At 48.3% G+C, this 27474-nt stretch overlaps 1 protein-coding gene across 1 annotated transcript; it reads right to left on the reverse strand.

Annotated features, from left to right (window-relative positions):
• NR1I2 (nuclear receptor subfamily 1 group I member 2) lies at positions 1-27474 on the reverse strand (the record flags this gene model as incomplete). Its single annotated transcript, XM_037526611.2, has 9 exons — positions 1-1193; positions 2830-2935; positions 3255-3371; positions 3522-3664; positions 5482-5756; positions 6636-6823; positions 8055-8188; positions 9904-10125; positions 27422-27474. Coding segments are annotated over 9 exons (1383 nt in total), but the record flags the coding sequence as incomplete, so codon positions are not given.

A 27474-nucleotide genomic window follows, 5' to 3' on the forward strand; every position in this document is an offset into this window, starting at 1 on the left:
TTTCATACTCTTTAATTTTGAAAATAGGTGTGTAAACCGAACATGCAGTACATTCAATTGGTTCTGCTCTGGCTTGTCTCCTGCCAGCGTAGCCTGCCACAGAAAGCACCCCCAGAGTGGACCCCCAAGAGCAAACTCAAGTCCTACCTCAGAAGGGAGGAGACCTGTACCAAGTCACACAATTGTGCACACAGTGCCCTTCCTCCCACAGACATTCTGGCAACTGTCACTTGGGTCCCCCAGTGCACAGAAGCCCAGCGTGGCTCAGCACCGACACACGGAAACTCCCGCGCTGGCTAGCTCACCCATCACTTCTTTTGACCAACTTTTGTGTTTCTGCTTTGTTTCCTTTATTGAACTACAAACTTTTTCCAGGTTCTGGATCTACTTCTGAGTCAGGCTGAGTACCCCACTGCTGGCTGCATGCTCGTCCTTAACATGGGTTTGAGTGACTACAAAGACACAGAATGCGGTGCCCAGAGGGGAGAATATATGCATAGAGACATCATGATGAGCTTCTGATATTTAGTGCAGGCCTCTGGCTTCAGTACTCCCACAGATACCAATGCACAGGCTGCTGGACACAGTGGACCAGTGTGGGGACAGGAGGCTGGGACCTGGGGATGGGTGGGAAGTAGGACCCTAGGGTAGTAGAGAGAGCAGTAAAAGTACCCAATAGGCTAGTGAACGTGGGTGTGAACATAGACCTTCAGACGACCTTTTTCCCTCTCCCTCCAGGAACTAAATCCCCAGACCACAGGGCCTTTTCTGAGGGTTGGGTTGCCTTGCCTCTCAATGGCCTGACCTGTAGGCCATCACACTTTCCATATAAGGGTTAATGGCTTCTGTCTCCACCAATTGAGCTGCGGGGTGAGGGTGAGGAACACCAACCAGCCATCGTCACAGCTGCCATAGGAGTCTGCTGGGGGAGGCGAGACCGGCAGGTCACTGTGGGCGCTCAGCAGTGTCCATCTATATAACCCCAGCAGTGGCAGCTCCAAGGCTTCTGGCCCTGGCTGCCCGGGGGGATTTGCCCCGGGGCAGCTATTCAGCCATCCGCCATGCTGAACAACTCCCGCATGAGGGGGGTGGCAAAGGGGTGTATGTCCTGGATGCGCAGCAGTCGCTGGGTATGCTGGGCGTTGATGCTGCGGAGCTCGGTGAGCATGGCCATGATCTTCAGGAACAGGAACCTGCAGAACAACCAGAGGAAAGCTGGGGGTGTGCCTTTGCCCTGGCCCCACCCCACCAACCCTGGGACGCCCCCTGACGTTGCACAAGTTTGTGTGTTTTCAACTCAAGACATCTCCAATCAGCAAAGAAACAAAATTCAGTTAAGTTCCTTAAACTTCTCTTTCAGCATGCGGACTAGAAGAGCAGAACAGCCTTCAGAGACTCAAGGGGCGGGGTGGGGGGGCCTATACTCCCCACTACCACCTCCTCCTCGGGACTTGAGTCCTCATACACAGCGATTTCAGTGGGAATCCCACGCTTTGCAGGTGCCCAGTGCATAGGTCAATTTGGGAATATCACCCCCTTGGCTAATGGTTGTGCGTCAGGAATGAATGAAGTAGTGTGGAGGCAGGAGCTGCCGTCAGCAATCCCTTCCTGGACCTTGCTTGGGATCTAGTGTCTCAGATGTACTTTGTGCCTCAGTTTTCCCATGATACCAAAGGACTGAGCAAATTAAGACTTGCCCCCCCGCCCCCACATCCCTGCATGCTGAGCCCAAAAGCCAGCTAGAGAAAGCCAACTAAAGACTTGAGGCTTCAAGTGGATACCCAGTGCTGGCCTTGGCCTTCACCCGGCATGGCCTGGATCTGTGGCACTTTACATCACAGGGACTGCTGAGTCCCAGTGAAGGGCTGGAAGCCCCTGTATGGCCAAGCCCTGAGCAGCCTTCCTCTGGGTAGTGACCAGGACGAACTTAGAGCTTCCTGTCCCCTTTTGCTTGTGTTTTTCCTGGAAGGCGGTTTGGTGGTGCTCAAGAGCGTGGGCTGTGGACCTGCCTGGGTCCACCTCCATTCCACTGGTCTGGCTGTGAGCCCTTAGGTTGTCACCCTGAACCTCAAGTCCCTTGCTGGTTGGTTGTGGCACCCACTTCATGGGGTGGTTCTGGCACTTCTCAGCTAATGGTAGCTGTTATAGATTTATTTGTTCTCATCATTATTGTTCTAATGTGATCTTTATTGTCATGATAGTAATTGCTGGTTATTGCTAGAATACCCTGTGGGAGCCTCAGGGGAGCAACTAACTCTTCCCACCCTGAGAGACTGGGCAGATGTGAGCTGCTCTCACATCAGGGAGCAGGTATCCTCAGGCCCCCTCAGGCTTCCCTGTTGTTGGGCAGGAGTACAGGTAGCCTCGGCAGGAATTTGCCAGGGGAGGTCACAGATCAAGGCCCCCAAAGCCCTGGTGACACAAGGGATTAAGATGCAGCACTATGGAGCTATCCTCAGCCACTGCAGCATGAGTTCGATCCCCGGCCAGGCTGCTGACCTACATGGCGCAGCAGACCTCTGCTGACTCGCCCGCTGCTCCCCTCAGCAGTGTATTTCAGTTGATCTGCCAGTTCTGCTCCCCACTCTTTCTCTGGTGAATCCTCTCACTCCCCACACCTCTGACCTGTACCCCAGTTCTTACATGCATAAATTAATAAATCTTAAAAAAAGAAGAAGAAGAAGAAGGCCCAAGGCCCTGGTAATCAGAGACTGCCCCAGGAATCACCAGGAATCACTCTGGTCTGCTCTCCCAAGAGACCCAGGACAGGTGGGAGCTCGGAGGGCAGGGCTGCCCAGAGCCCCTCCCCGCCGCACACATGTTGCTCACCTGTGGGCGGGCTGAGGCCGGTTGCACTCGATGTAGGCCTTTAGGGTGACGGCAAATCGCTCCTGCAGCTGGTCCACCATCTGGTACTGCACCACACCCGGGCGGTCTGGCAGGAAGAGGAAGGCTTGGTGTCAGCAAGGCCGCAACGGGCAAAGACCAGCTCGGCCCAGCCCAGAGTGGACAAATTGCCGGCTGGAGACACCAGGGCAGGGAAGTAAGGGGAGCACTAGGAGGACTGCGTGCCGCCCTGTCAACCCGAAGGGAAACCAGTAGAGTCCCCAGCCCTCCGTGCAGTGACCGGGGAGCAAGGCTGTCAGCTGGGACCTTCCCTGGGGAGGGGCTACTCCTCCTGCAGCTAAAGCCATGGGGGATCAGCAAGCCTGGGGAGGGTCAGAGAAGCCAAGCAGGACGGGTGGGGCCGTCACCTGGGGAGAAAAGGGAGATGGCCTGCATCAGCACGTACTCCTCCTTGTGCAGCTGCAGCTTCTTCAGCATGTAGTGGAACTTCAGCACCGGCTCTAGGAGAAGCTGCTGGAAGCCACCTGTGGGTGGGGATAGGCTGGAGTGGCAACTTCCAGGAAGCTGACCCGAGTCCTACATTTCCCTGCCGGAGGGACCCACACTCCCAGGACGGGGCACCTCCCCTTCCTCCATGGCTGTGTTCCCCTCCTTTTGCCAGGACAAGCCGGCACCTGCGGGGTCTTCCAAGCAGTAGGACAGCCGGCCACACTCCCAGGTCCCGGTCTCTGCGTTGAACACTGTGTTGAATCTGAGTTGGCACAGCTCAAAGGTGGCCCCCTTCAGCAGGGAGATCTGGTCCTCGATGGGCAGGTTCCTGGCAGCAGGGATAGGGAGAGGACGCCAGCTGCCTGGGGAGCACCCCAGGCTGGCACCAGCACCCAAACCCATAATCCAGAAATCAGGAGCAGGGAACGGAGGGATGAGTGCCTGCTCCCCAAGACTACTGCGGTTTCTCCCCGTTGCTTCCAGTCTCCCCCTCTGCCACCCAGCTGAGCCGATGATGCCCCCTGCCACCTTCCTCTGTGGACCTATGTCCTGGCTCCTGGGCTGGTGCCTCACACCTTCTGCCTCAGTTCCTCCACTTGGAATGATTGCCCCGTTAGCTTCCCTTGAGTAAATCCTGCCAGTCCTTTAGCCCAAGCTGCCTCTTCCCTCTTCTACGTCTTCCCAGAGCAGTCCTGCCAGTGAGTTTCGTGCGGCAGGACTATTCGCTTCCTGTGTCCGGTGCGTGTTTCTGCTGTTATGAATGCTCCTTGTCTCCAGGAGGCCTGCCTGCCTTGGCTCCCTCTCCCAGCAGCCTTGACCCGGGGCTGTGTCCTCTGATACTGGTGTCCTTCCCATTCTGAAGGGACTGTCCTCTCCCCACCTGAGAGGGGCCCCCACTTCCCACTGAAGCAGTCTCCGGACTGGGGGTCCAGGAGAGAGTGAGAGCTCGTGAATGGCTCTTGAGGACGCCCTCTGTGTGCCTGTGATCTTGGGAATTCAGCCCCTCGTTTTCCTCACACTCCCTCTTCTTTTAGATCCAGCCCTGAGCTACAGATGCCTCTTTCGTCTGTGACCCCCGGTTCCCAGGCCAGGCCTTGGCAGGCACTGGCTCTGAAGCCTGCACTCTGTGCTTCCAAACCCAGCCTCTCTGATTGTGACCTGTGCACACGCCTTACCTCGCAGACCTCGGAGTTGTAGCTGGAGAATGAAGGTGATACTAGCGCCTGCCTCCGGGGCTACTTGTGCATGAAACTGGAGGTGACGAGAGGCAGCAAGTGACCTCCCACCCTCTTGCTAAGTCGTGGGTCAGCTCAGGTCAGCGGGGATCTGCCTACGTGCCTCTCATCCTGCTCCCTGGACCCAATTTGCCAAAATCCGCCCCCCACTCCAGTCTGTTGCCACCCTCACCCCACTAAATGAGTCCAGTATGTCACCCACAAGCCACTGGGGAACCTGGAATAGAAACTGCCCTTCTGTCTCCCGATGAAATCAGGGCTTCTGTTGTCTGTGATTCAGCTCTAGGTGACCAACCCAGGAAAGATCCGCCCAGGGTCATCTCCAGCCCTGGAGGACCACATATGATGGAGGCGGGGCGGGGGCGGGGGCTTTGGCCACCAGCCGGCTTCTTTTTCCCAAACCTCAGTTACCCTGTGGTGTTGCCTCCACACCATGCTCTGGCGGTCCTCCTCGGGGCCTTCTCTGCCATCCTCTGGGTGACCAGTCACCAGAGACCCAGCATCTGCTCGTGCCTCCTACTCCCTCAGGACTCCCCCCTCCTTCCAACTTCTGCTTTGCTCTGGAAATGCCAATTTGTGCTTCCTGCCCCTTGTGGAGGAACAGCGGAACCTGCCCTCTGATCGTCCGCCACGTATGTGCTGCTTGCTCTCACATGTTTTATTTCTCATGCAGCCCTGCATTGTAGGCACTAGTGACTCCCTGCCGAGAAGGGGCTAGGTACCCTGGCAGGTTCACGATCCGTCACGAGCCCCACAGAGGGCTCTATTCCTGGCACTATCAGGTGTTCTGGGGGCAGAGAGAAAGGAGGCTCTTTGGCACAACATCCCAGATTCACAGGGATCTACCTCAGACCTGCTGGCCATGCCCAACTCCTTTCCACACCCCTCCACCCTGCATCCGTATTCCTACCTGAAGTGGGAGATGACTTTGGCAAAGTTGATGATGCCTTTGAACATGTAGGTTGACAGGTCTGCTATGTGAGGCAGCAGGGAAAAGATCTCTTTCCCGTTGCTGGCTGTTGGGGGTTTGTAATTCCAGACGCTGCCATCCTCCCCCTGCAGCTGCAGAGAGACCTTCACAGAGCACAGGTCTTCCTTGATCTGGTGCCACTTGGCAGCTTCCTCTCCTGATGGCGCCCAGAGAGACTCCGGATTCTCAGAGCTGCCGCTAAGCACCTCTGGCAGCTGGGACAAAAGCCAGAAGGAGGAGAGAAGAGGAGGCACAGCATGTATTCTCCACAGCAGGTTCCCACACAGGCCCCAAGCAACAGGAGCAGCCATAGCCACAGCCTGAGGGTCATGCATTGCACACACACCATGTACATATGCGTGCATGCGCGTGCGTGCGTGCGCGCACACACACACACACACACACACACACACACACACGGCATTTACAGCACTTGTTTTTCTTCTTGCTAGTCTCCTGTGAGTGGTGTGCTTTCCTGGATCTGTGAATAAACGCTCTCTCCCGTTAGCTTGGTCAGAGATGGGTTTACTCCCTGCCCCAGTGGAAGGTGAGGGGTCTTCACTGAGGGTGTGCCCCAAGCATCCCATACCATGGGCTATTAAAGATGAAAAGAACAGACTTCTGGGACTGCTGTGCTTGCCACTTCTCTGAGCTGGTTGGGTCACAGAGGGGGAGGAGGGCACAGGGCTTGGACACAGCTGAGGTTGCTGGGACTGCTAACCAGTTCCCCAATGTCACACGCCCCCAACAGGTCCTGATCCTGTCCTCACCAAGCCCTGAAAACCAGCACCCTGGCACTGCAGCTTTCAAAAGCGCTGCTCATCTCCCAGGCCCAGCTTCTGTCTGTGGGAGAAGAGCAGCGATTCTCAGGCCTGAGCTGTAGCAGAATCACCTGGGGGGGACGTGCTGAGCCCAGACTGCGGGGCCCACCCTCAATTTCTGATTTAGGAATTCTGGGATGACCTGAGAATTGGCATTTTAACAGATTCTCAGCTCATGCAGCTGTTGCTGGCCCAAGTTCCTTGAGAACCCCAGGAATGAGATTGGGGGTCTGAGGAGCTAGTGCAGGGGCTGAGCCAGCACCTGTCTCATACCCGGAAGTTCCTGAAATGGGAGAAGGTGGTGTCAAAGGTTTTCATCTGAGCATCCATCAGCTCCCTGATCATCGTCTGCTGTTCTTGGGTCAGACCCTTTGTTCCTGGGGGCTGCAAGTCACCCCGTTCTCTCTTCTTCCTCCTGATCAAGGCGCGCCTCTGCTCCACGGCTGCATCCGACATGATCACTGCGGGGATAGCAGGGCCGCTCAGGAGCCTGTGATGGACTCTTAGGCAGCCGTAGGGAAAGTGCTGGTGACAGGAAACCCCACCCCTTTCCAGGCCTCAGGGGGAAGCCTGGGTGAGGACAGCGGCATGGGGTGCCACCACGGCAAGTTTGCAGAACAACAGAAGAGTGAGGCTTCAGAATCCAAACAGCCTGGGTTTAAGCGATAGCTTTGCCGCTGACTACGGTCACCTTGTGGGGGTGGGGGGGCTTGCCTCTCTTGCCCTCCGTTTCCTTCCTTGTGATCTGGAGGGGTTCATAGTGCTCCCTGCACACTGCAGTTACTATGAGACATTTCATGGAAGCATCTGATACAGCGCCTGGCACTCAATAGTTGTTCAGTAAAAGGTAGCTCATGTTATTCTTCTCTGGTGGATTAGCTACCAGCCAAGACTCCTGAGAGTCCCTCAGGATTTAGCAAGAATTATCAACTCCAGTCACTTTCAATGTAGACTGGAGCCCAAAGACTTTTGATGGGTTTCTGGAGCAAATTTGTGGGGGTCTTTGGAGAGGACATCTGGCAATGGCCTCATTCACAGCTGTCTGCCTGCTTGCCAGGGATTTGTTCCCACGGCAGGGTCACGCTATGATTGATAAATATACAATGGAAGCTTCCAGTCTTGCCCCATACATTTCAATCTCAATAGTACCTGGGAGTATGACTAAGCAGAGCTCAACAGGTAGAACGAGAACGTCCTATGTCACCTGTCTGCAGACAGTTCCTCTGTAGGATGCCAGGTCCAAGGCAGCTGGTGGGAGCTAGCAGCTGAGATGTTGGGGGTCACATCACATCATGTTGTCTCCAGCCTCCCTCCCTCCAATTCAGTCCCCCAATTTGGCTATACCTCGATGAGGACAATTAATGAAGGGGACAAACAGAATCACGCAAGGGGCAACTGAGGGGTGGCAGGGCATGACTCTGGCCAGAGGTGCCCACCACCCCTCCCAAACCATATAGCAAGGATGCCCCCATCTCTCTTGTGCCTCTTGCTCGTCCTGGACTGGAGGCTGTAAGCTCACCTGGGCTGTAAGCTCTTTCTCCACGCACCTGCCTGTTGTACAGGGCCACAAGCTGACACAGGTGCACATGTGCGTTCACGTCCCCACGGCCCTTTCCTCATCCCCGGGGACGCCTGTGTCAGGCTCACAGTGCCCGTGACCCAGCCCACACCGCCCAGGCTTCCCGCGCTTACTCTCCTTCTTCATGCCGCTCTCTAGGCACTTCCGCAAACGGCAGGCCTGGCATTGCCGCCGGGTCTTCTGGGTGATTTCACACGTGCCTTTCCGGAAAGGGCACCTCAGCCGGACATTGCGTTTCATGGCCCTCCTGTGAGAGAACAAAGAGCAAATTATGTAATGGGGTGTGCATAGGACCTGCCTGGCTCCCTGGTCAGGGCCTCCAGTCCTTCCTCCCTCCCTCTCTGTTACCTCCCACAACAGGGGACACTAGGCACATCCTTATGGGCCCTGCCTTTGTCTCTGAGTCAGGTGGTGCCATAGGAAAGGTACAGGTGGGGCTCTTTAAGCTTCTGTCTTTGGGTCTTCCCTGAAGGCCCAGGAGTTGGCTGAAGGAGGGGGGTCAGGGGAGAAACCTTGCTCTAGAAGGCCTGTGGCCTCGGTCTATGAAGGGCCCAGGGGGCATGGCCTTCTCTAGCACCTTCCTTTGCCTCCCCTGCCAGTCTGGGTAAGAGGCCCTGATCCTACTGAGGGTCCACCCAGAACAGGTGAAGGGAGAAGGAACAAAGATTTACTAACTGGGCTGAGGACAAGATGCCGGGCCAGGCATTTGACAGTTTTGCAGATTTAGTTCTCACAACTCTACGAAATTCATCCTTGTTATCTGCCTAGTGCAGACGAGGAAACTGAGTCTGAGAAGATAATCACTTCTCCAGATAAATGGCAAGCTGAGTGTGAACCCAGGTATGCCTGACACCTGAATCCAAGTCCTTACCATTTCAACGGGCTGCCTCCCTCTGAGAGTCCCAGGACAGGGACTCTCCTTAGTAGAGGGGGTACAGCAGGGACCCCCACAACCCAAAGCAGTCTACACAGATGCTGTGGCAGATCCAGAAGGGGCGCCCGTGTCCGCCCTCTCCCCTGAGGGTGTAGGGGCGCCCCACCTGTACCTTTCCTATGGCCCCACCTACGTAGGGGCATAGGCCTAGTTCTTTGCTAGTGACTCATCCAAGAGTGGGCTTGGGGCCCTGGTTCTAGCCTGTGTGAGGGGAGGGGTCTCCTGGAAGGGCCTCCTTGCTCTTAGAAAAGGGTCTCCTTGTTCTGTTTCTTGGCACAATATTGTAGTGAGGTATCGTGCTGCCGCTCCCCTGCCCCCGTAACTGCGAGCAGCCTGATAGAGCTGTGGAGCAGGAAGAGAAAAAAGAAAGAACTAAGCTGCTGAGCTTACCCACCCTGAACTTTCAGGCGCCAGCTGAGTGAGCTAACCTGGGCTCCTCACTGCGGAACCACTCTCGGGGGGTCTGTTACTCCTAAACTGCCCATGTGTCTTGCCTGTTATAAGTCAGGCCACACAGACCTATGTCCCCCTCCTTCTTCAGCTCGGTTAGGCGAGCTCTCTGTCCAGGCTGGCCTTGCAGTTAGCTGAGACTTTCAGTGCTTAATTTTGGACCTCTGTGTCTGTTTCTTGATGAGACTGTTCTATCATATTCATTTATTTTACGGATTTCTTTCTTTAAATACTATTCCATAAGGTTGATTTGGACACTTGCATTTTTGGATCTTCAATCTCTTTCCTCCCTTACAACTGATTTTCTAATTTATTCAAGGATACATAGCAACACAAAGGTGTGTCTTAATGGAAGAGCACCTTTCCAGGTAGACAGATAATGGATTACTCTGAGATATAAATGGCTCTCCTGGGACTAACGAGGAGGACTATGGATGGGCCACCAGCCCAAACTGAACTGGGGAGAGAGGTCAAGCTGAGGCTCTGAAAAGATGCCCAGTGGAGTTCATGGCAGAACCCCAATTAGATATGAGTGGTGTGTCAGGGGCAGGTGGGTGAGATTTGACAGATGAATCTACCTGAAAAAGCCCTTGCAGCCTTCACATGTCATGACATTGAAGTGATAACCAGTGGCCTTGTCCCCACATACACGGCAGATTTGGGGACCCTCATCTCCCTCATCCACATTGATGACGGACTTTCCAGAAATGGTGTCTGCTTCTTTGCCGTGTGCAAGGTCAGCATGGTTCCAGCTTTCTCCAGGTCCCACCTCCAGGTTTACTTCTTCCAGGCCTCTTGGACTAGAATTGAGAAAACCACAGGGACTGAGAGGGCTGGACGGGGTCTCACTGTGCACGCTCGCAGCTGTTCTTTGGACCCAAGAGCCAACCCCTTGTGGAAGAAATGGGGGTGAGGGTTGGAGTTGTTAAGAGGAGGGGTGTAATCATGTCATTTTGTAGTCAACAATAGGGTCCTGGAGTTTATCATGTTTTCATGATAATGAGAACATGGGAGAGAGAAGGACAAACAGAAGAAATGAGGAGGAAAAGAAAAGCCTCCCCAGGCTGGATAACTGAAGTGATGTGGAGGCCACGGGCTGTTCAAAGTTCCAAGCAAAGAACAATCTTGTTCAAGAAGACTTCTGGGACTGGGAAGACTCCAGGGGCCTGACCTGTCAGGTAAATCGTGGCCTAAGCTCCCAGAGAGAGCTGGAACAGCAGAAAGGGGGTTTCCAGACAGGGAGAAAGATGTAGAAGTCAGTCTCATGAAGCAGGGAGGCAATGGCCGTGTTCCCATGAATCTGGGCGTAAGGGAATAACCAGAGACCTTGTGTCCACGACTGGGGCTCTACTCCAGGTGGCCACCCCAGACAATCTCACTGGACAGGGGGACTTAGATTCTACTTGGAATGGGCACTAAAGATGATGAGTAGAAATTAGGAGAAGTCCTACTCACTACTGCCAAGGCCCACCACACCATGGAGAATATTGTCTTTTCCAAAACCAAAATAAAATTTCTAGTAAAATTTCAGCACAGAAATTTGTTTCCAATAGCATGAAGGTTCAACCTGACAGTTTCACTTGTAAAGACAGATTAGAAATTAATCTGTATTTCCCAACCCCGAGCCTCCAGAACACTGTAAATAAAGTAAGTTGACTGAAAACTTCAACTGAGCAGGTCTGGGGCGTCTCCCCCTGATTTTTCAAATCACAGCCCTGACCTCCTCTAGGTTGCAGACAAAAGGTATTCTTTGGGTGTTCACAAAAAACTCAAGTCAAGAATTTGATTGAAAATGATGTTGGGTTGCTTGTGCTCCCAGCCAGTCACAGAAGCAGGTGCAATTCCTCCTCTCTAGAGAGCTCACTTTCCATCTAGGCACAAAGATAGGAAATTTTCAAGAAATATGAGCAAAAGCTCATGAATCATAAATCAAAAGACTAACGTGGTACCATGAGCAATAGCCAGCAGAAATGACGTACAGCAGAATTAGACATGCAAAGACCTCCTGACTCATCAAACATAGAATACATTTAAATAAAGACCAGATGAGTTTGAAGTCATACGCGCAAATGACCATAAAACTGATGAGGCAGATTTGCAAAATGAATAGAAAATTGACTATAAAATCTGAGCAAAAAATGGCTATATGAAGAGTAATAAATCTGCCTTGAGAGTTAGAAAAAGCAAAACACAACTGAAATATACAACATATAAATCAGAGGACGAATTATCACCGTGCAAATTTTCTAAGGTTATATGTTGTCGAGGGAGGAAAAAAGAATAAATAACTCAGAATTTAATATACTAGTATGCTTGTTAAATATCCCGGAGAACCCCTAAAAGTCTAGAAATAGAGTGCATAATTTAAAAAGGAAAAAGTGGAAGAAGGAAAAAAAATCCAACTACAGAGATTTAAAAAAAACTGAACAGTTCATACAAATACAAAACACAAGCTGATGGAAATAGCAAATATATTGATAATTCAATGTAAATATATTAAAAGTTCCCATTAACAGACACTGGTTCCAGCAAATGTTTTGGGTTATTTAAGGTTCAGGATTAGCATATTGGGAGGGGGCAGACTTTGTGTTGGACAACAAGGGATGTGACGGGCGCTAAAATGGTAACTGGCAACTGTTGAAACTCAGGATTCCAGATCCTTTGCGAAAGGTAACTCATTTGTTCGTCTTAGCAATTATCATATTTATCAAGCACTTGTTGAGCATAGTAGATACTCAATTGTGTACGGATCCTTTTGGGTTCTACAGAAGCTGGAAGTCATTCTCTTAGCAAACATATAAAGATCTTTAACTGTTTACAGACACGGAGTGTTCCAAAATCCAAGAACATCACAGGAAGAGACAATTTTATGAATGTACATTGGAGGAGAACAAACCTCTTTCGGCTTCCAGCATCACTCCGGAACCATTAGAAGAGCAGAATATGGGACTAGGAAGGGCATCTGCAGAGATCCTGCATATAAATTATAAATATCGGGCAGCAGAAGAGAGTGAGATGGGGTTCCTCACCAATCCATAAAAACGATGTTCCCCAGCAGGGACGTGAGCAGCACAGTATGTTCCACAAATCCCAGGAGAAGCTCAGTAGATAAGACACCAAGGCAATGAAAGAAATGTCTCCAAAGGAATGTAGGAGAGGTATTTACCTAAACGGCCTCTGATGAACACATCCCCCAACTCCTTCGCAAGGAGGTATTAGAACTAATACCAGACTCTCACTGCACAAAATTTGTATAACTTTTGTTCTACCTGACTTTGCTGTTAAATAAGCAGACTCAGGTCCATTCCATAGCCCATTTTCTCTTCGCCTAATGAAAGCCAAGTTAAAGAACCTATAAGATGAGCCTTAGTAAACCCCATCTCTTGGCACTCACACCCTCATGCAGTTCCCTCCCAGGATGAATCCAGGATGGTCTGGACATACTTTCACTAACAGAATGTGGGAAAGCGACACTGCCAGTTCTGGGTCCTAAGAAGACCTGGTAGCTTCTGTGTTGGCCTTTGGGGAACCCTAAATCACCATGTGAAAAAGTCTGATTACCCAGCTGGGGTGACCAACTGCAGGGACCCTGGCCAGTAAGGCCATGTGGAGAGGGGGAGCCCTTAAATGATACAAGAGGGCAGCTCAGGGCCCCAGGCTTCCAGCTGCCCCACAAAGCTCAAGAGGTGTGAGACCTCCTAACATCCCAGCACAGTTAAGTCTCCACTGGATGCCGTGTGGAGCAGAACTCTCAGAGTCCACACAAGGAATCATGAGAGAAAATAATAGGGCAACTGATTTAGTCCAGTAAGTTCTGGGGAGGTTTGTTACACAGCAACCCCTGGAGTTCTGTAAGAAGCAGACCTGAAGCGGGGAGTTACGCTCTTGCATCAGTCCTAAGGATGGTGCCCTGTGGGCAGGAAAATGACAATGAGTGCTCTGTGCCAGCACCATCTCTCTTTCATGTGAATTTAATAAGACCAATTAGATGTGCAGCTTTAATTGAAGCCAGCTGTGTTTAATCGGATGGTTGCACCTGCTCCTCCCCGTGCTTGGTAATGTGTGAAATCCAGCCAGCAGAGGGTTGAAATGACTATAGTCAGTGAAAGTAAAACAGTTCTTCAGTGAGTCTTTGCAAGAATAATTAATTGGAAGATCTGGGATTCAGGCTGAATACCAAAGAAAGGCTATGTTTTCCCCAAGGAAGCGCCATCCATAACAAATGAGGTAAAAATGTGGTATCTATGCATGATCGGGGCCTGCTGCTCTCAGCTCACGTCCGCTCTGGGTATGTGATGAGTTGACATCGCTTAGCTTGTAGGAGGCAGAGCCAGAATTTAAACCCAGGTCAGTCGGACTCTGTACCCTGCATCCCTAATTCAATGTGATGCTGCAGCCTTCACAAGATTTGTTTCTGAATAGGGAAACCATCCATGAATCTACCATCATTTATTTCTGTGCCAGCGTTTTCCAAACAGTTCATTGCAGCATGCCTCCATGTCGATTCTTTGATAGAGCTCCGTGTTCTTGGGCAGAAAGTGGTTTCCTGAGGTCTTCTGTTTTTGTCACCTCACTGCTGGGTCCTGCTGAAAGGACCAAGGCATGAGGCTGCCACATCAGACCTCTCCTGTCTCCCCTGCTGTTCCCCTCAGCAGTGTATTTCAGTGGATATGCCTGTTCTGCAACCCAGAACTCTGGCTTGGTCATGGGCACCTTTGAGAGCTTTGGGGTGGGGTACATATTTAGGATGTTTCCACACTGTGCTCCTTAGAAATTGCTGAAATTCTGTAAGCTCAGCCCTGTGTACACACAGCAGCAGCCTTGACACCTGTGCAGTAGATACAGATGCACCCGTACACAGAGACACAGACACACTGCATAAATGGTGACACACACACACGTGCATGGTTACTTCCTTAGCTAAGGGAGGAGATGTCCTCCGTGACTGACTCACCTAAACACATGGGAATGACTAAATGTGACCCAACAGGACTGGCTGTCCCCTGCCTGCTGGAAATCAAAGGACTTTGGTTTTTGCTCCCTGGGGCTGGAGGTGCAGTGGCCCCTGCCACTGACCTTGGACTCACTGAGTCTGCTCACTAACACCTCCAGTGCCCAGGATCCTCACAGATAAGACAGAACCTGCTGGGAGAGGCTGGCATGGCCTACAGTATGAAGAGGAACAGGAGGGCTCACTGTTATGGGGGGGCTGTTGTCACGGGCAAATCTGACAGTGTCAGGGCAGAATTCTGTCAGGGAAGCAGGCATTTCTCAGAGAGGAGGAAGGAAGCTCTTTATTTACGCCAGCGGGCTTTACACCGGCAGGCCCAAAAGAAGATCTTTCTCCCAAGTCTGAGCCCGGAGCAACTAATTTACAAAGTATTTATTGACTAAAGCAAGGGGTACAGTCATCTGAAAATGCATGAATCAGGGTGTGTGTGGCCTTGAGGGCGCTAATCAGCTGTTCCCTGAATCTTTCAGCCTACTGAAAGTTATTCCCAACTTCAGCTAATCAACAGGTCAGCCTCACATTTTCCACTTCAAAAGGGCAGAAGTGAAGGAAGAGGAGACCAAGAAGGGACTGAAGCGGCAGGAGCCACTCAGAAGGTGCAGCAGGGGAGCCCCCACACCCAGCAGTGGACAGCAGGCACGTCAGAGAAGACAAGTTAAACTTGGGGAGAGATTGGTAGGAGAGAGATGCAACCTAAGATGAGAATGGAGGGAAATTCTAAAGAAAACATGCATCAAGTTTCTGCTCTCGAGGGCACAGGGGTCCTCAGGAGTAAGAGAACAGCGGGAGTGGCTGGGAGGGGAGGCTCGAGAGGGGAGGAGCACAAGGCCTGGAAGAGGTGAAGGACTCAAGGAGGGGGAGGAAAAGAGGATGCGGAGGCAGCCCTAAGGGCGAGAAGCACAGGAGCCCCACAGTGGGCTGTGCCCCGCAGAGAAGGACGATGAGCTGCAGGGGACACTTGCAGACCCCACGCCATGTGGGAGAGGACACAGGAAGTGAGCCTACTTCAGATCCAGGACCTGGGATTCCTGATCCACTGGGGACTAAGCTGGGAGATGCGGCCCCTCTGCTGCGATGACTCGGTGATGTGGGCGAGATGCTGCTCGGCTATAAACTAGAAGGGAATCAGAAAAACGGATGAATATGTCCACTCCTCTCGCTGCACAAGGAACAGGTGAAAGGGACAGACTGAGGGGAAGGAGCCAGGCAGAGACTTTATGCCTTGAGGGCAAGTGAGAGGTGGGAAGTGAGTCAGAAACCTTTGGTGTCAAATATTTGGACTATGTGTGGGAAACATGGGGGAGTGGAGCTCTGGATACATCTGGGCCACTGGCCAGAAATCCAGTATAGACAAGGAGAGTGGTTGGGTTTATGAGCCAGAAAAAATAACGTGTTCAGTGGAAGGTCAATGATACTACCCTGGTAGGTTGCAAAGTTCAGCAGAGATGTGTGCTGAGGACAATTCCCCTGGCTCAAGAAGAGCAAAATGCCAGAAGAGAAGGGCAGCTCTTGTCAAGGTTTTGGGATTTTAGTGGGAAACCGAAAACTAAGGAAGCAGGAATGCTGGTTGTGGTTTAGAGTCAAGAAGAGTGCAAGTAGTTCAAGCAAAGCAAGGAACCTGCCTTGTCCAGCCACACAGGTTCCGGGATGGGAGGTGTGGGGGGACATTTGGAGATGAAGAAGGCAGATGAAATGGGGCCAGAGGGAAGCCTCTTAACCAGAAGAGGGGCTGGTTAATGCTGAGGCCAGAAATGAATCACGGAGGGAAAGGCAGACAAGCGGCTGCGTTGTAGCCATAAACGAGGGGAGGAGAGCCGGTGAGCTGAAGAGAATCATGGCAACTGCCAAAGCAGATACGTCCTGTTTACTGCCCTTCCTCCGCCCCAGGCCCCGAGCACGCGCAGCTTGTCTGTTATTGAGAGAGGCCCCTACAGCGTGTCTACAGGGTGCTCTTTGCTCAGGTCAGTGACTCCCCGGGGTCACAATCAGGAGGGTCACTGTGTTAGCCGGTCGTCTCACAGTCTGCACCGCACTGGTCGCCCAGCCAACAGCAGACCCTCCCCAGCTCCAGGTGGGAGACATGTCATCAAGTTCTCATCTTCATCTTCATCCATGGATGAGTAGGTCCCATTAGTCAGCGTATGTGGGGGCTAAGCTTATACAGTTAGGGGCTTCTTTAAGGAAAAAAAAATACAAAATTGGTACCAAAGAGAATATGTCCTTGTGAGAAAGAATGGGAAAAGAAATCACAATAAATTGCACATTTTAAAAATTTCAAAAAGAAAATTTCACAAATAAACAAAAAAGAAATTCTACAAAATCCAGGGTGGGCAAAGTGGCACATTTCTATTTATTAATTATCTGACACCACTGTAATCTTTGTCCCTTTGAGGGAGGCGGGATAATGACTCCCAAATACACCCCCATTCTGGAACATGTGAATGTATTTCCTTCCTTGGCAAAAGCAACTTTGCAGCTGTGATGAGGGGTACAGACCCATGATGTCTAGAATTATCCAACTGGGACTAATCTAATCATAGGAATCCTTTATATAAGGGAACCTTTCCTGGGTTTGGGCAGAGAAAGAGATGTTTTCTTCCCTTAGTGCAAAGAAAAGGGGCCTGATGCTACATCTCTGGCTTTGAATATGAAGGGAAGGGGCCATGAACCTGGGAATACAGGGGGCCTCCAAAAGCTGTAAAAAGTGGAGAAAGAAATTCTCTAAAGTCTCTAGAAGAAACTAGCCTACTAACACCTTGATTTTAGCTCAGACATCCAGAACTGTAAGATAATAAATGTTGTATTGTTTACATCACTGAATTTGTGGTAATATTACAGTAGCAATACAAATGAATTCTACTCCTCATCTAACAATTTTGTAATATTGTTTTTAATATGAAGAAAAACATAAAGTTTTTCCTTTAGCACCACTGATCAAAATTTGCTTTTCATTTTGAGAATGGTTGTCAAACTCAAGGAAATTTCCATCAGGTTTCTTTCATATAACTCTTCATATTGGGAAGAATTTTCTGTGGATAATGTTCTGGACCCACTCGTTTCAAACCTTGTTCTCTTCCCTTAGCCAGTGTGGGACACCACAGGGTGTGGGGTTCTGGTCACACACCTCAGCCCTGCCTGCACCTTCCAGTCTTGAGAGTGGATGAGCAGTGGGGAGGGGGGAAGAGAAAAGAGTTGGGAGCATTCCCAGATGTCTACACTGACTAGCAGTAACTCTATTCTACACACAAGTAATTGCAGGCAAACAAAACTGAATTTGAAAACACCCAGTTCAATGTATTCCCAGTTCAAGTTCTCTTAGCCTGACATGCCCATGGTCGCTCCATCACCACCTGGACTACAGCAAATGTGACAGTGGAGGGGCCTCCCTGGTGGAGCAAGGGGTTAAGACACAATCTATGAAGTTAGCAGCCACTGCAGCATGTGTTCTATCCCCGGCCAGGGAGCTACCCACATGGTGCAGCACATCTCTCCTGATTCACCCGCTGCTCCCCTCAGCAGTGTACTTCAGCAGTCTGCCTGTTCTGTTCCCCACTCTGTCTCCTCTCACCCCCCGCACCTCTGGCCCGTACTCCAGTTCTTGTATGCATAAATAAATAAATCTTTTAAAAAAAAAAATGACAGTGGAGGTAGATGTCTTCTAAAAGCAACTAGTTAAATATCTTACTTTTGGAAATTTTACTAAAGCATATGACCGTGGGAAGGAGCCCTCTTAAGTGAGGGTCTCAGATACCTGAGCTTCATTAGCTTAAATCCATCTCTGCCTTTGTTCTCTTGTACCTTTAAAACTAAGCTACACAAACTGTCAGAGTCTCTAAGGGCGATGATTTCTTAGACCAGCAGACAGAGTCCCCTCCCCTCAGTCTCCTGTCATGACATTTCTGTGCTGATGTCAGGCCCCGATCTTGAGAAGAGTGGTAAAACAAGAAGTCTTCAGAGACACCCTCCAACTGATGGGACATTGGGACTGCTTGGCTGTACTCGACCCTGCCCAGCCTCTTTGCTGCTCTGTTAACTCTTTCATCATGCAGAGTGGCAAGAATAGAAGCAGTTACTTTCCTTCTGGCAACTTTGAAGGGAGAAGAGTGGACTTTGACCAGAAGACAATGGATTGTCAGAAGGTGGGAATTAAAATGAGATCTGGGGCTTTGATAAGAGCATCAACAGGTAACATTTTTGCTTTTTATTAGTATAGGGATCAAGGAAAGCTTTTGATAGAAAAAATACTACCCTACCCCCCACTCATCAGAAGAAGGCAGGGTGTGTCAGATAAACTGCCAACTTTTGTGGGGCAATTGCATGAGGGGACAAATGGTTACAGAGAGTATTCACAAACCCACTCTCTATTCCTGTAAAAGACTCTTACAAACTCACCAGCCCAACTAGCAGGCAGAGGCTGCTCTGTTGTCTGCCGCCGCGAGCAGCTGCCCTCGAAGGGGGAACCGACCCAGACGTCTGAACAAAGAGTCCATAGACTTTCTGGAGGCCAGTGAGGGATGGTGTAATTGTTCAGGGACAAATGATTCACTGCGTCATTCATGTCTTCAACTAGAGAATCTGAATGTCAGATGAACAGACAGAGTCAAATTAAAGGCCTGATGGCTGGGCTCTGCCTAAGAGGTCACTATTTAAAGGGCACTAGCACATTGCTGGAACAAATCAGAAATGAGGAGAGCCATAAGTTGCCCCCTTCCCTACCAAAGTAGTCATCACCCTGTGGTTGAGTGCAGACAGGTCTCTGTAGAGTGGTCGGGGCACTCTGCGTCCCACACAGGCCTCTCACAGCCAGCCATCCACTCTGAGGACAAGTGAGGACAACCCACTCCATTGGCAGAGTCAGAAATAGAATAATGTGTGGTTCAGGGCAGACCATTTTATTATCTAAATGCAAACATGTGTTCCAAGAAGTTGTCTGGTTTGAAAAATTGCACAGAATAAATTCATTATTTTGACCATGGAGTACACGAAACACGTTTGGTTTTTTTTTTTTAATTTAAAAAGGATCACTTGCCGACACAGGAAGAGATGCTCAGCCTCACTAGTCATCAGGGAAATGAAATCTTGCCGTTTGCAACAACATGGACGAACTGGAGGGGAAAATGCTAAGTGAAATAAGTCAGAAGACGAAAGACAAACACTGGATGGTGTCACTCATATATGGACTATAAAGAAACAAAGGGGAAGACAAAACTAAACCAAAACAAATCCTAGGGCCTCCCTGGTGGTGCAGGGGGTTGAGCACCGCACTATGAAGCAATCCACAGCCTCTGCAGCACAAGTTCGATCCCCGGCTGGCCAGGGAGCTGACTCACAAGGCGAGCAGACCTCTCCTGTCTCGCCCGCTGCTCCCCTCAGCAGTGTATTTCAGTCAGTCTGCCTGTTCTGTTCTCCACTCTGTCTCTGGTGAATCCTCTCACCCCCCGCAGCTGGCCTGTGCCCCAGCTCTTGTATGCATAAATAAATCTTTTTTTAAAAAAATCCTAGAAATCTGACTGCAGAATTGAGGCTGTCAGAGGGGCAGGCTGCAGATGGAGAGAAAAGGGGCAGGGGAAGAAGCAATGGTCTGTGGAGGAGAATTATGGGTGCTTTGGAAGTGGGAGTGGTGACATACATTTGAGGAGGTATGAACCTACATCTCTTAAATATATACATGTTGTAAACCAATGTTACCACAATAAAAATGATTTTAAAAACTGTGCATCCTTTCAATGTATACAATTATGATTTAATTGTATACAATTGTATTTGCAATTATTCCTCAATAAAATTAAAAACAAAAAGTAGAATGGTCTTTGCCAGGGGCTGGATGGAGAGAAGAACACGGAGATGGGGAGTTGTTTAAAGGGTGTAGAGTTTCAGTTTTGCCAGATGGAAAAGATCTAAAGGTTGGTTGCACAGCAATATAAATATATGTATTACTGAACTGTACCCTGGAAATGGTTAAGACTACAGATTTTATGCCATGTGCATTTTACCACAACTTAAAAAAAATCATTTGTCATTAAATAAATGATGGAGTATTGAAAGAATATTAAAAAGGAAGTCAAAATGTTAGGCTGCTGTCAGGGCCCTCATTTCTCCGTCCTGCCTGGGTGTTGAGGAGAGCAGGCAGCAGGCAGCCGGGAGAACTGTGAGGATGCACAAACTTGAGACAGAGAAGCCAGAGGGAAGCAGCAGTAGTAGCCAGAAGCACTTAAAAATAAAAGCAGTTGCACAGAATAAGTGAAGAATAGTGACTCGTGAAGGATAAGAAGATAACCAGGTCAGTTATGCTGCATATGATCCTGAAAGACCTTTGTTTTGGAAACTGTGTGGTCTCTGGGAGACCTGGCCATTGCCGGCTTGCCTCTCCCCCAGGGCAGCTTCGGAATCCCCACCAGAGCATGCTTCTCAGCTAAGCCAGGGCCTCTCCAGCTGAAGAGCGCACCCAAATCACTGGGGACCTGTTGAATGGCACCTTGCAATTTTCTTGGTCCTGTGGGGCAAGGGAGTACTGAGCTCCTTCGTGCATTTCTGGCAGCCTTCAGGTGAGGCTGCTGCCACCTGTGGTCTGCAGCCCACAATGGAGCAGCAAGGACCTAAAGAATCAACAAGCCAGACATAAAATCAGCAGTACACGAAGAGGATGTAGAGAGGAAGACAGGTTGGCAGGCAGAGGACGTAGCAATAAAAACAATGTTTAGATTCAGGAACATAGAGATTCGTTATTTAAAAATCAACCATGAGTTTTTTTAAGATTTATTTATTTATGCATACAAGAACTGGGGTACAGTCCAGAGGTGCAGAGGTGAGCTAGACAGCCCCATCCCAGGAATAGGGGCGTGGGGAGGAGATGTAGCTTTTCATCTTTAAATGAGTCATCAAAAGCGCTGGAATCAGGTCAGTGAGACTATGGGGAGGGAAAAGTGAGCATCTTAGGAGTTGCAGCAAAAAAGAGTTAAAAGGCATGGGGTGAAATGGTAGAAAATCATGATCACAAGGGTAGAAACTATTGGAGACAGCAGGATCATAAAATATACATATATGTAAATATATATCATGATTTACAGACACAGGTGTGTATGTGTATGTAACACAAGTGACCAGAGGGGAAAACATGGGTAAAAGGAAAACTATCTAAAGACACTGAATTCCTCAGACGTCTACAGTGAAGCTTATACAACTGTTGGCTTTGTTTACTGAAGGGGGGAGCTTGCTAAATTTATTAACTAACATCGCACAGGTTATGCTGTTTACAAAATGATTTCAAAATCACCACTAGCTGTGGAGGTGCCTGTGAGGTAACAGGGCTTGTCCCCAGTTGAGCAGGGGTCACAGTTCATTATCCCTTTTGTAAATCAGGAAGTTGGGGCTATGAGATGTGTCCAAGGTCATGACGGCAGAAAGTGGTAGAACCTCTCTTCCTTTTATTCTGATTCTTCCTATAGTGCAATTAGCTATACTACCCAAGTTTCACATTTATCACAAACTCATAGGGATAAAATGTGATCATATGTCTAAAATATTTTGGAAATGGATTGAACAGTGAGAACAAAAGTCTCCCCCTCCTTAGTCCTTAGTCTTCTGGGCAGGTGCCCAGAGAGAACTCAGAGAGCAAAGATCACATCGTATGAATTAAATTGTGAGAAATCAGCTGTTATCTCTAGCTGGTCATAAAGCACAAATGACCTTTGTGCTTCCCAGGACGCAGTCATCAGATCCAAGAGGTCAGAAGGCTGATGCCTACACATGGATTAGGGTTAAGAGCTGGTGTCAGCCCAAGTCAAAAGTACACACTGTACCCTCGTCCAGTATTTAACAGGGCACAATAACCTCTGACGTAATTGTCTCTGATGAAGGCATAGGCAATGCCTGTGGTTTTATAGTGTGAATCTTTGTTTGGAGTCAGAGATGCAGGGGAACTGTGTGTATATTACTTGAGGGACTTGGATATGTCTCTACATTTGAGTTTCCATTTGGATGTTCAGCTGATCATTTCAGTGTTTCACAGAAGGTAGTATGGCAGGTAGATCGACAAGTACTAGATGGCAGGAAACTCTTTCCAGTTTCCTTAGACTTATATCACCTACATTAAGGCACCTGAATGCATGAGGAGGCCTCCCACCCTCCTAGTTTGTCCCCAATTGTGACCAGGCTGGGACACACTGAGGAGTGAAGTCAATAATCTGATGGCTCAGTGCATACAGCGTGGTAGCCACACTAAGAATTTGAATTTTGTCCTCATGAATTTATTGTCCATCTTAATGGAAAATCATAGTTCTATATTGTAAAGGTCCTCATACCTTTTAGGGCATCTCTGTTCCTCTCACCCTTGGGATGAGCTGTCTAATTAAGAGCCCACTACCTACAAAAATAACTTGAGGAAATGAGTAGATACTGAGAAGCATTTACTAAAAATCAATAACTACTCATGATTTAAAGATTCTAGGTTAACCACAAGGACTAGAAGAGAACTTCATTAATTTAATGTAAGTTACCAAACACTTTTATTCATGTCTTACTTACTGGAGAAGCATTAGAACAATTCTCTTTAAAGTCAAAAATATAGAGTTCAGGGCCTCCCCTGGTGGCGCAGGTGGTTGAGAGTCGTGCTGTGAAGCTATCTGCAGCCTCTGCAGTGCCGGTTTGATCCCGGCCAGCCAGCGAGAGTCCCACATGGTGCGGCAGACCTCTCCTGTCTCTCCCGCTGCTCCCCTCAGCAGTGTATTTCGTCAGTCTGCCTATTCTTTTCCCGGCTCTGTCTCTGGTGAATCCTCTCACCCTCCCGCACATCTGGCCTGTACCCCTGTTCTTGTATAAAATAAATAAATAAATCTTACTAAAAAAGAAAGAAAGAAAGAAAAAAAAATAGTGAGTTCAGTGCTCCCTGGTGGCTTAGGGGTTAAGTCTCAGCAATACCACCACGATGGCCCTCTGGCTGCCTGAGTTTGATCCCCGGCTAGGGAGTTAACCCACACGGCACAGCAGACCTCTCCCCTCAGCAGTGTATTTCAGTTGATCTGCCTATTCTGCGCCCCACTCTGTCTCTGGTGAATCCTCTCACACACCCCCCACCCCACACCTCTGGCCTACACCCCAGTTCTATGCAAACATAAATAAATAAAATCTTTTAAAAAAATTAAAATATATACAGAGATCTCATTGTTGGTGCTCTGATACAGAACGTGTTTAAAGAAAATCCTCCCCTATATCACACTTGAAAGTACTGAGTTATTTTTTAGATATTGTATTTAGTGCAGGTTTGAGCTATTAGGAAAATAAGGGAGGCCTCGCAGGCCAGAATTTGTAAGAACATGCTAGGAGACAGTTGTTAGTCACGGGAGTCACAGTTTGCCCTGGGTCACCTGCAGATCCTTAGCAGCCACAGCAAGAAGAAGACAAAGCCTGGGGCCCACTCAGAGCAGGAGTTCAGGCCACAGATTTCAGTATAAAGTTAGGATCCCATCAGTAACATGCTCTGTGGATGCCCAGTCAGGGAGACAGGGTGATTCATGGCCTTATCAGCCTTGGCTCTGGGTGGAGCAGAAAAAATTCCTTTTGAGGATTCCTAACAACAAATCTACATTGGCTTATAGTTCCTACCACTCCTGTGACTAGTGAACCCTAAGCCTACAGTGGGCCCAGTTACCGCTGTCCTTAGGCTCCTGGCAAACATAAATATAATTCCTCTGGAGGAAAACAGTTTCAACTCCAACCTCAGAGAATTCCCCAGGGAAGCTCCCAAGAAATGCAAGTTCACAGTATGAAACAAAATTGGATTAAACTTAGAAACACGACAAGAATGCCTAAGATATATAAGTATTTGTGAATGATATTCCCTAGAATTGTGCAGGGTACAACCCACACAACTGTATACATCTGTCCTGACACTATCTCTATCACAACTGTTACTCAGCATTGTGCTAGAGGGCCAAGAAAAGGCAATAAGACCAAAAAAGTTAATCTACATAATTAGAAAAGAAGGATCAAATCTCTCATTATACATATATCATACGGTTGTCTACTAAGAAATCCCAAATGAGTCAACTGGAAAAGTTTTACAGCTATCAAGAGAAATCACTAAGGTGACCAGACAAATTACAGAAAACAAAATAGATTGTCTATATATCATTGGAAAATCAAACAGTAAAGATAAAGCTATGGTGTAAATTGACTCATGAATAGGAAATACATACAAGAGAATAGAGTATCCAGCAATAGACATGTGTGAAAATTTAGTACATAATAGAGGTGACATTTCAAATGAATCGTAAAAAACAATCAATGCTATTGGAATAATTCACGGAATAAATTCTAAGTGGACTAGAGACCCTTTTTAGAAAAAATTACAAAAGTATTAGAAGAAAGTGTGCCAAAATATCTTAATATTCTTGGGGTTAAGAAGGTTTTCTTAAATAAGACCCAGAGCAAACTCCATAAAGGAAAAATGGATAAATTCAACTATATCAACATAACAATGACATCAACAATAATAGAAAATATATCTGTTGCCTAAAAACACAATGTCAGTAAAGTTAAAAATAAAACAAGTGACAGACTTAGAATATTATATGTATAGCAAAAGATCAGCATCAAGAATAAATGTTAGACTCTTCCATATGAGTGGGAGAAGATTACCAAATGTCAGACAAGCTAAGGACACAAATAGGCAACTTAAGAGACAAAATACAATGACTAAGAATTACATAAAAAGATGTTCACCCTCACTCATTGTTAGGGGTTAAATTGTGTCCCCTGTTACCTCCAAATGTGACTGTATTTGAAGATACGGCCTTTAAAGAGATGGTTAGGTTCACATGAGTTAGTTATGGTCGGCCCTAATCCAATTTGGCTGTCGTCCTTCTAAGAAGAGAGACACACATACCTTGAACACACACACAGAAGAAAAGCCACATGAGGACACAGAAGGTGGCCGTCTGTGAGCCAAGGAGCAAGGCCAACACCCTGGCTTGAACTTCTAGTCCAAGAAGTTCAAGAAAATAAATTTCTGTTGTTTAAGCCATCCAGTCTGTGGTATTTTGTTATGGAAGCTCTAGCAAACAAATATATTAGTAATCAGGAAACTTTAATTATTAAAAAAAAAAATGAGCTACTATTTTCAACTCACCCAATTGGAAAAATAATAAAATGTTTAATAAATAGCAAGTATCACCATGTGGAAAGGCAGTAACTAAGGTTCTCAGCTGGTGGAAGGATAGCTTGGTTCAGGCACTGTAAGGGGTGATGTGACAAAATGAAAAATTAAAATGCTGAGATGTAGCAATCATCTATTCAGTACTTGCTCTAGAGAGGTACTTGCACGTGGGCACCAGGAAGTATTACGAGAAAGCCATTCCAGAGCTGTTGGGAAGAATGAAAATTGGGAACAGCTTACACATCTATCAAAAAGGAAATGGGCAAACAAAACATTTTACTCTGAAACACTATGGAGCAGTTAAAATGAATGAGGCAGAATTATATGGTATGAAAAGTCTCCGAGTCATTTGAGTGAAAAAGCGGGAAGAATAATGTGACAACACACAGCTTATTAGGGCACTTGTGTACAGGTGACTGACAGCAGCCACCTGGCAATACGCACACCAAGATGGTTGTAACTGTTACTCCTGGAGAATGGGGTTTGGTGCTGGCAGGATGGCTAAAGGAGAATTTAGCTTTATCTAAACTGTTTTTTCCCTTTACAAAGAACATGTACTTATGCACTACACCTAGAATTCTAAAAAGTTAGTGCTTACTAACAGTAGTCAGTTTTGTGGTTGTCTTTTATATTTATTTCTTAATAATTGAGAAACAAATTGATAGCTTTAGGTAAAGAGTTGGCAAACACTTTCTGTAAAGGGCCAGATAGTTAATATTTTAGGCTTTGGGGGCTAAACTGTCTCTTTTACAACTAATCAATTCTGCAGTTGTAGGGCAAAGGCAACCACAAATGATCTATAATGAATGAGCAGGACTATGTTCCAATAAACGTTTATTTATAAAAACAGCTGGTAGGCCGAATTTGGCGTGTAAGTCATAGTCTGCCAAAACCTGGTTTAGTCTTTTATCATACAACCAAAATGCGTTTTAAAGAAGTATTTTTGTTGTGTGGAAAAATAATCTTGCCCATTAACCAATTAATACAATAAGTAGCAACCTCTGGGGCCTTGTGTAGAATATTTTACAGTCTGACCATAACATTAGAGATCATATGCCCATCCCAGTGGAGGCGCTCTAGTCTCTCTGCTGTCTGGTGGTGACCACCAGTCTTCCCAGTAGCAGAACTGCAAAGCATCTGTGTGGGAGCTGCCACGAATGATGCACTTAGTCAAGATGCAGTGGCCACAGAGGTGAACTGCTGCCCTCCCCGGACACATAGCTTCCCTAAGGCAAAGGTCAAGGGCACAGAATAGGCCAGGTTGTGTTGTGATGCAGGAAGAAGGAGGGCTAGGTGGTGCTAAGCACATGTAAGGAGGCTCAGTTCTGTGGGACAAGGTGCCACCCTTCAAATGAGGTAGAAATCTCACGATCCAGGTCCAACTCAGTCACAGGGCTATATAGAGGCGTGGGACTTCCCCCCATCATGCTGAGTGCTCAGGACCTGTGACTGTTATCTGCTGGGTCTCAGCATTAGCTGCGGGTGGGGGTGGGGGGCTGCCAGCACTAACCTTGCAAGCTAAGAGGAGCGGGGGCTTTTTCCCAGCGCCCACAGTGCTGGATGTGGTATTTTCTCAAGGGAAAAAAGATGTGGGATTTTCTCACATTCTCAAGAGAAAAGAGACTCCTGTCCAACAACAGAGAGGGAGATGATAATATGAATGACTCAAGGTAATCGTTTAGGACGAAGTTTTCCACAATCATTACTTCTCTAGGAGGCAAATGTGGCATGGGGACAGAACTAATGGGGCTCAGTATAGATGATCGTCTTTGGGGTTTTTTCCAACCTGGAAATGAGGAGAGCAGCAGGAAATCTGCTACAAAGCCCACCACGATTCCGACCTCAAACATAAAATATACGTGGGTCCCCACATTTCTTTTGCAAGTTGCTGAAGGGCAGTTGACCCTCAGCAAGAGAGAATGGAAAAACATACCTGCTTGGTGGAAACTTGACTCTGACTGCGTCTATGGGGTCCACTTCAAACAA

This window comes from Talpa occidentalis, unplaced genomic scaffold (assembly GCF_014898055.3).
Source record: "Talpa occidentalis isolate TD23 unplaced genomic scaffold, MPIMG_talOcc4v2.1 talOcc4.4, whole genome shotgun sequence".
Taxonomy (NCBI): domain Eukaryota; kingdom Metazoa; phylum Chordata; class Mammalia; order Eulipotyphla; family Talpidae; genus Talpa; species Talpa occidentalis.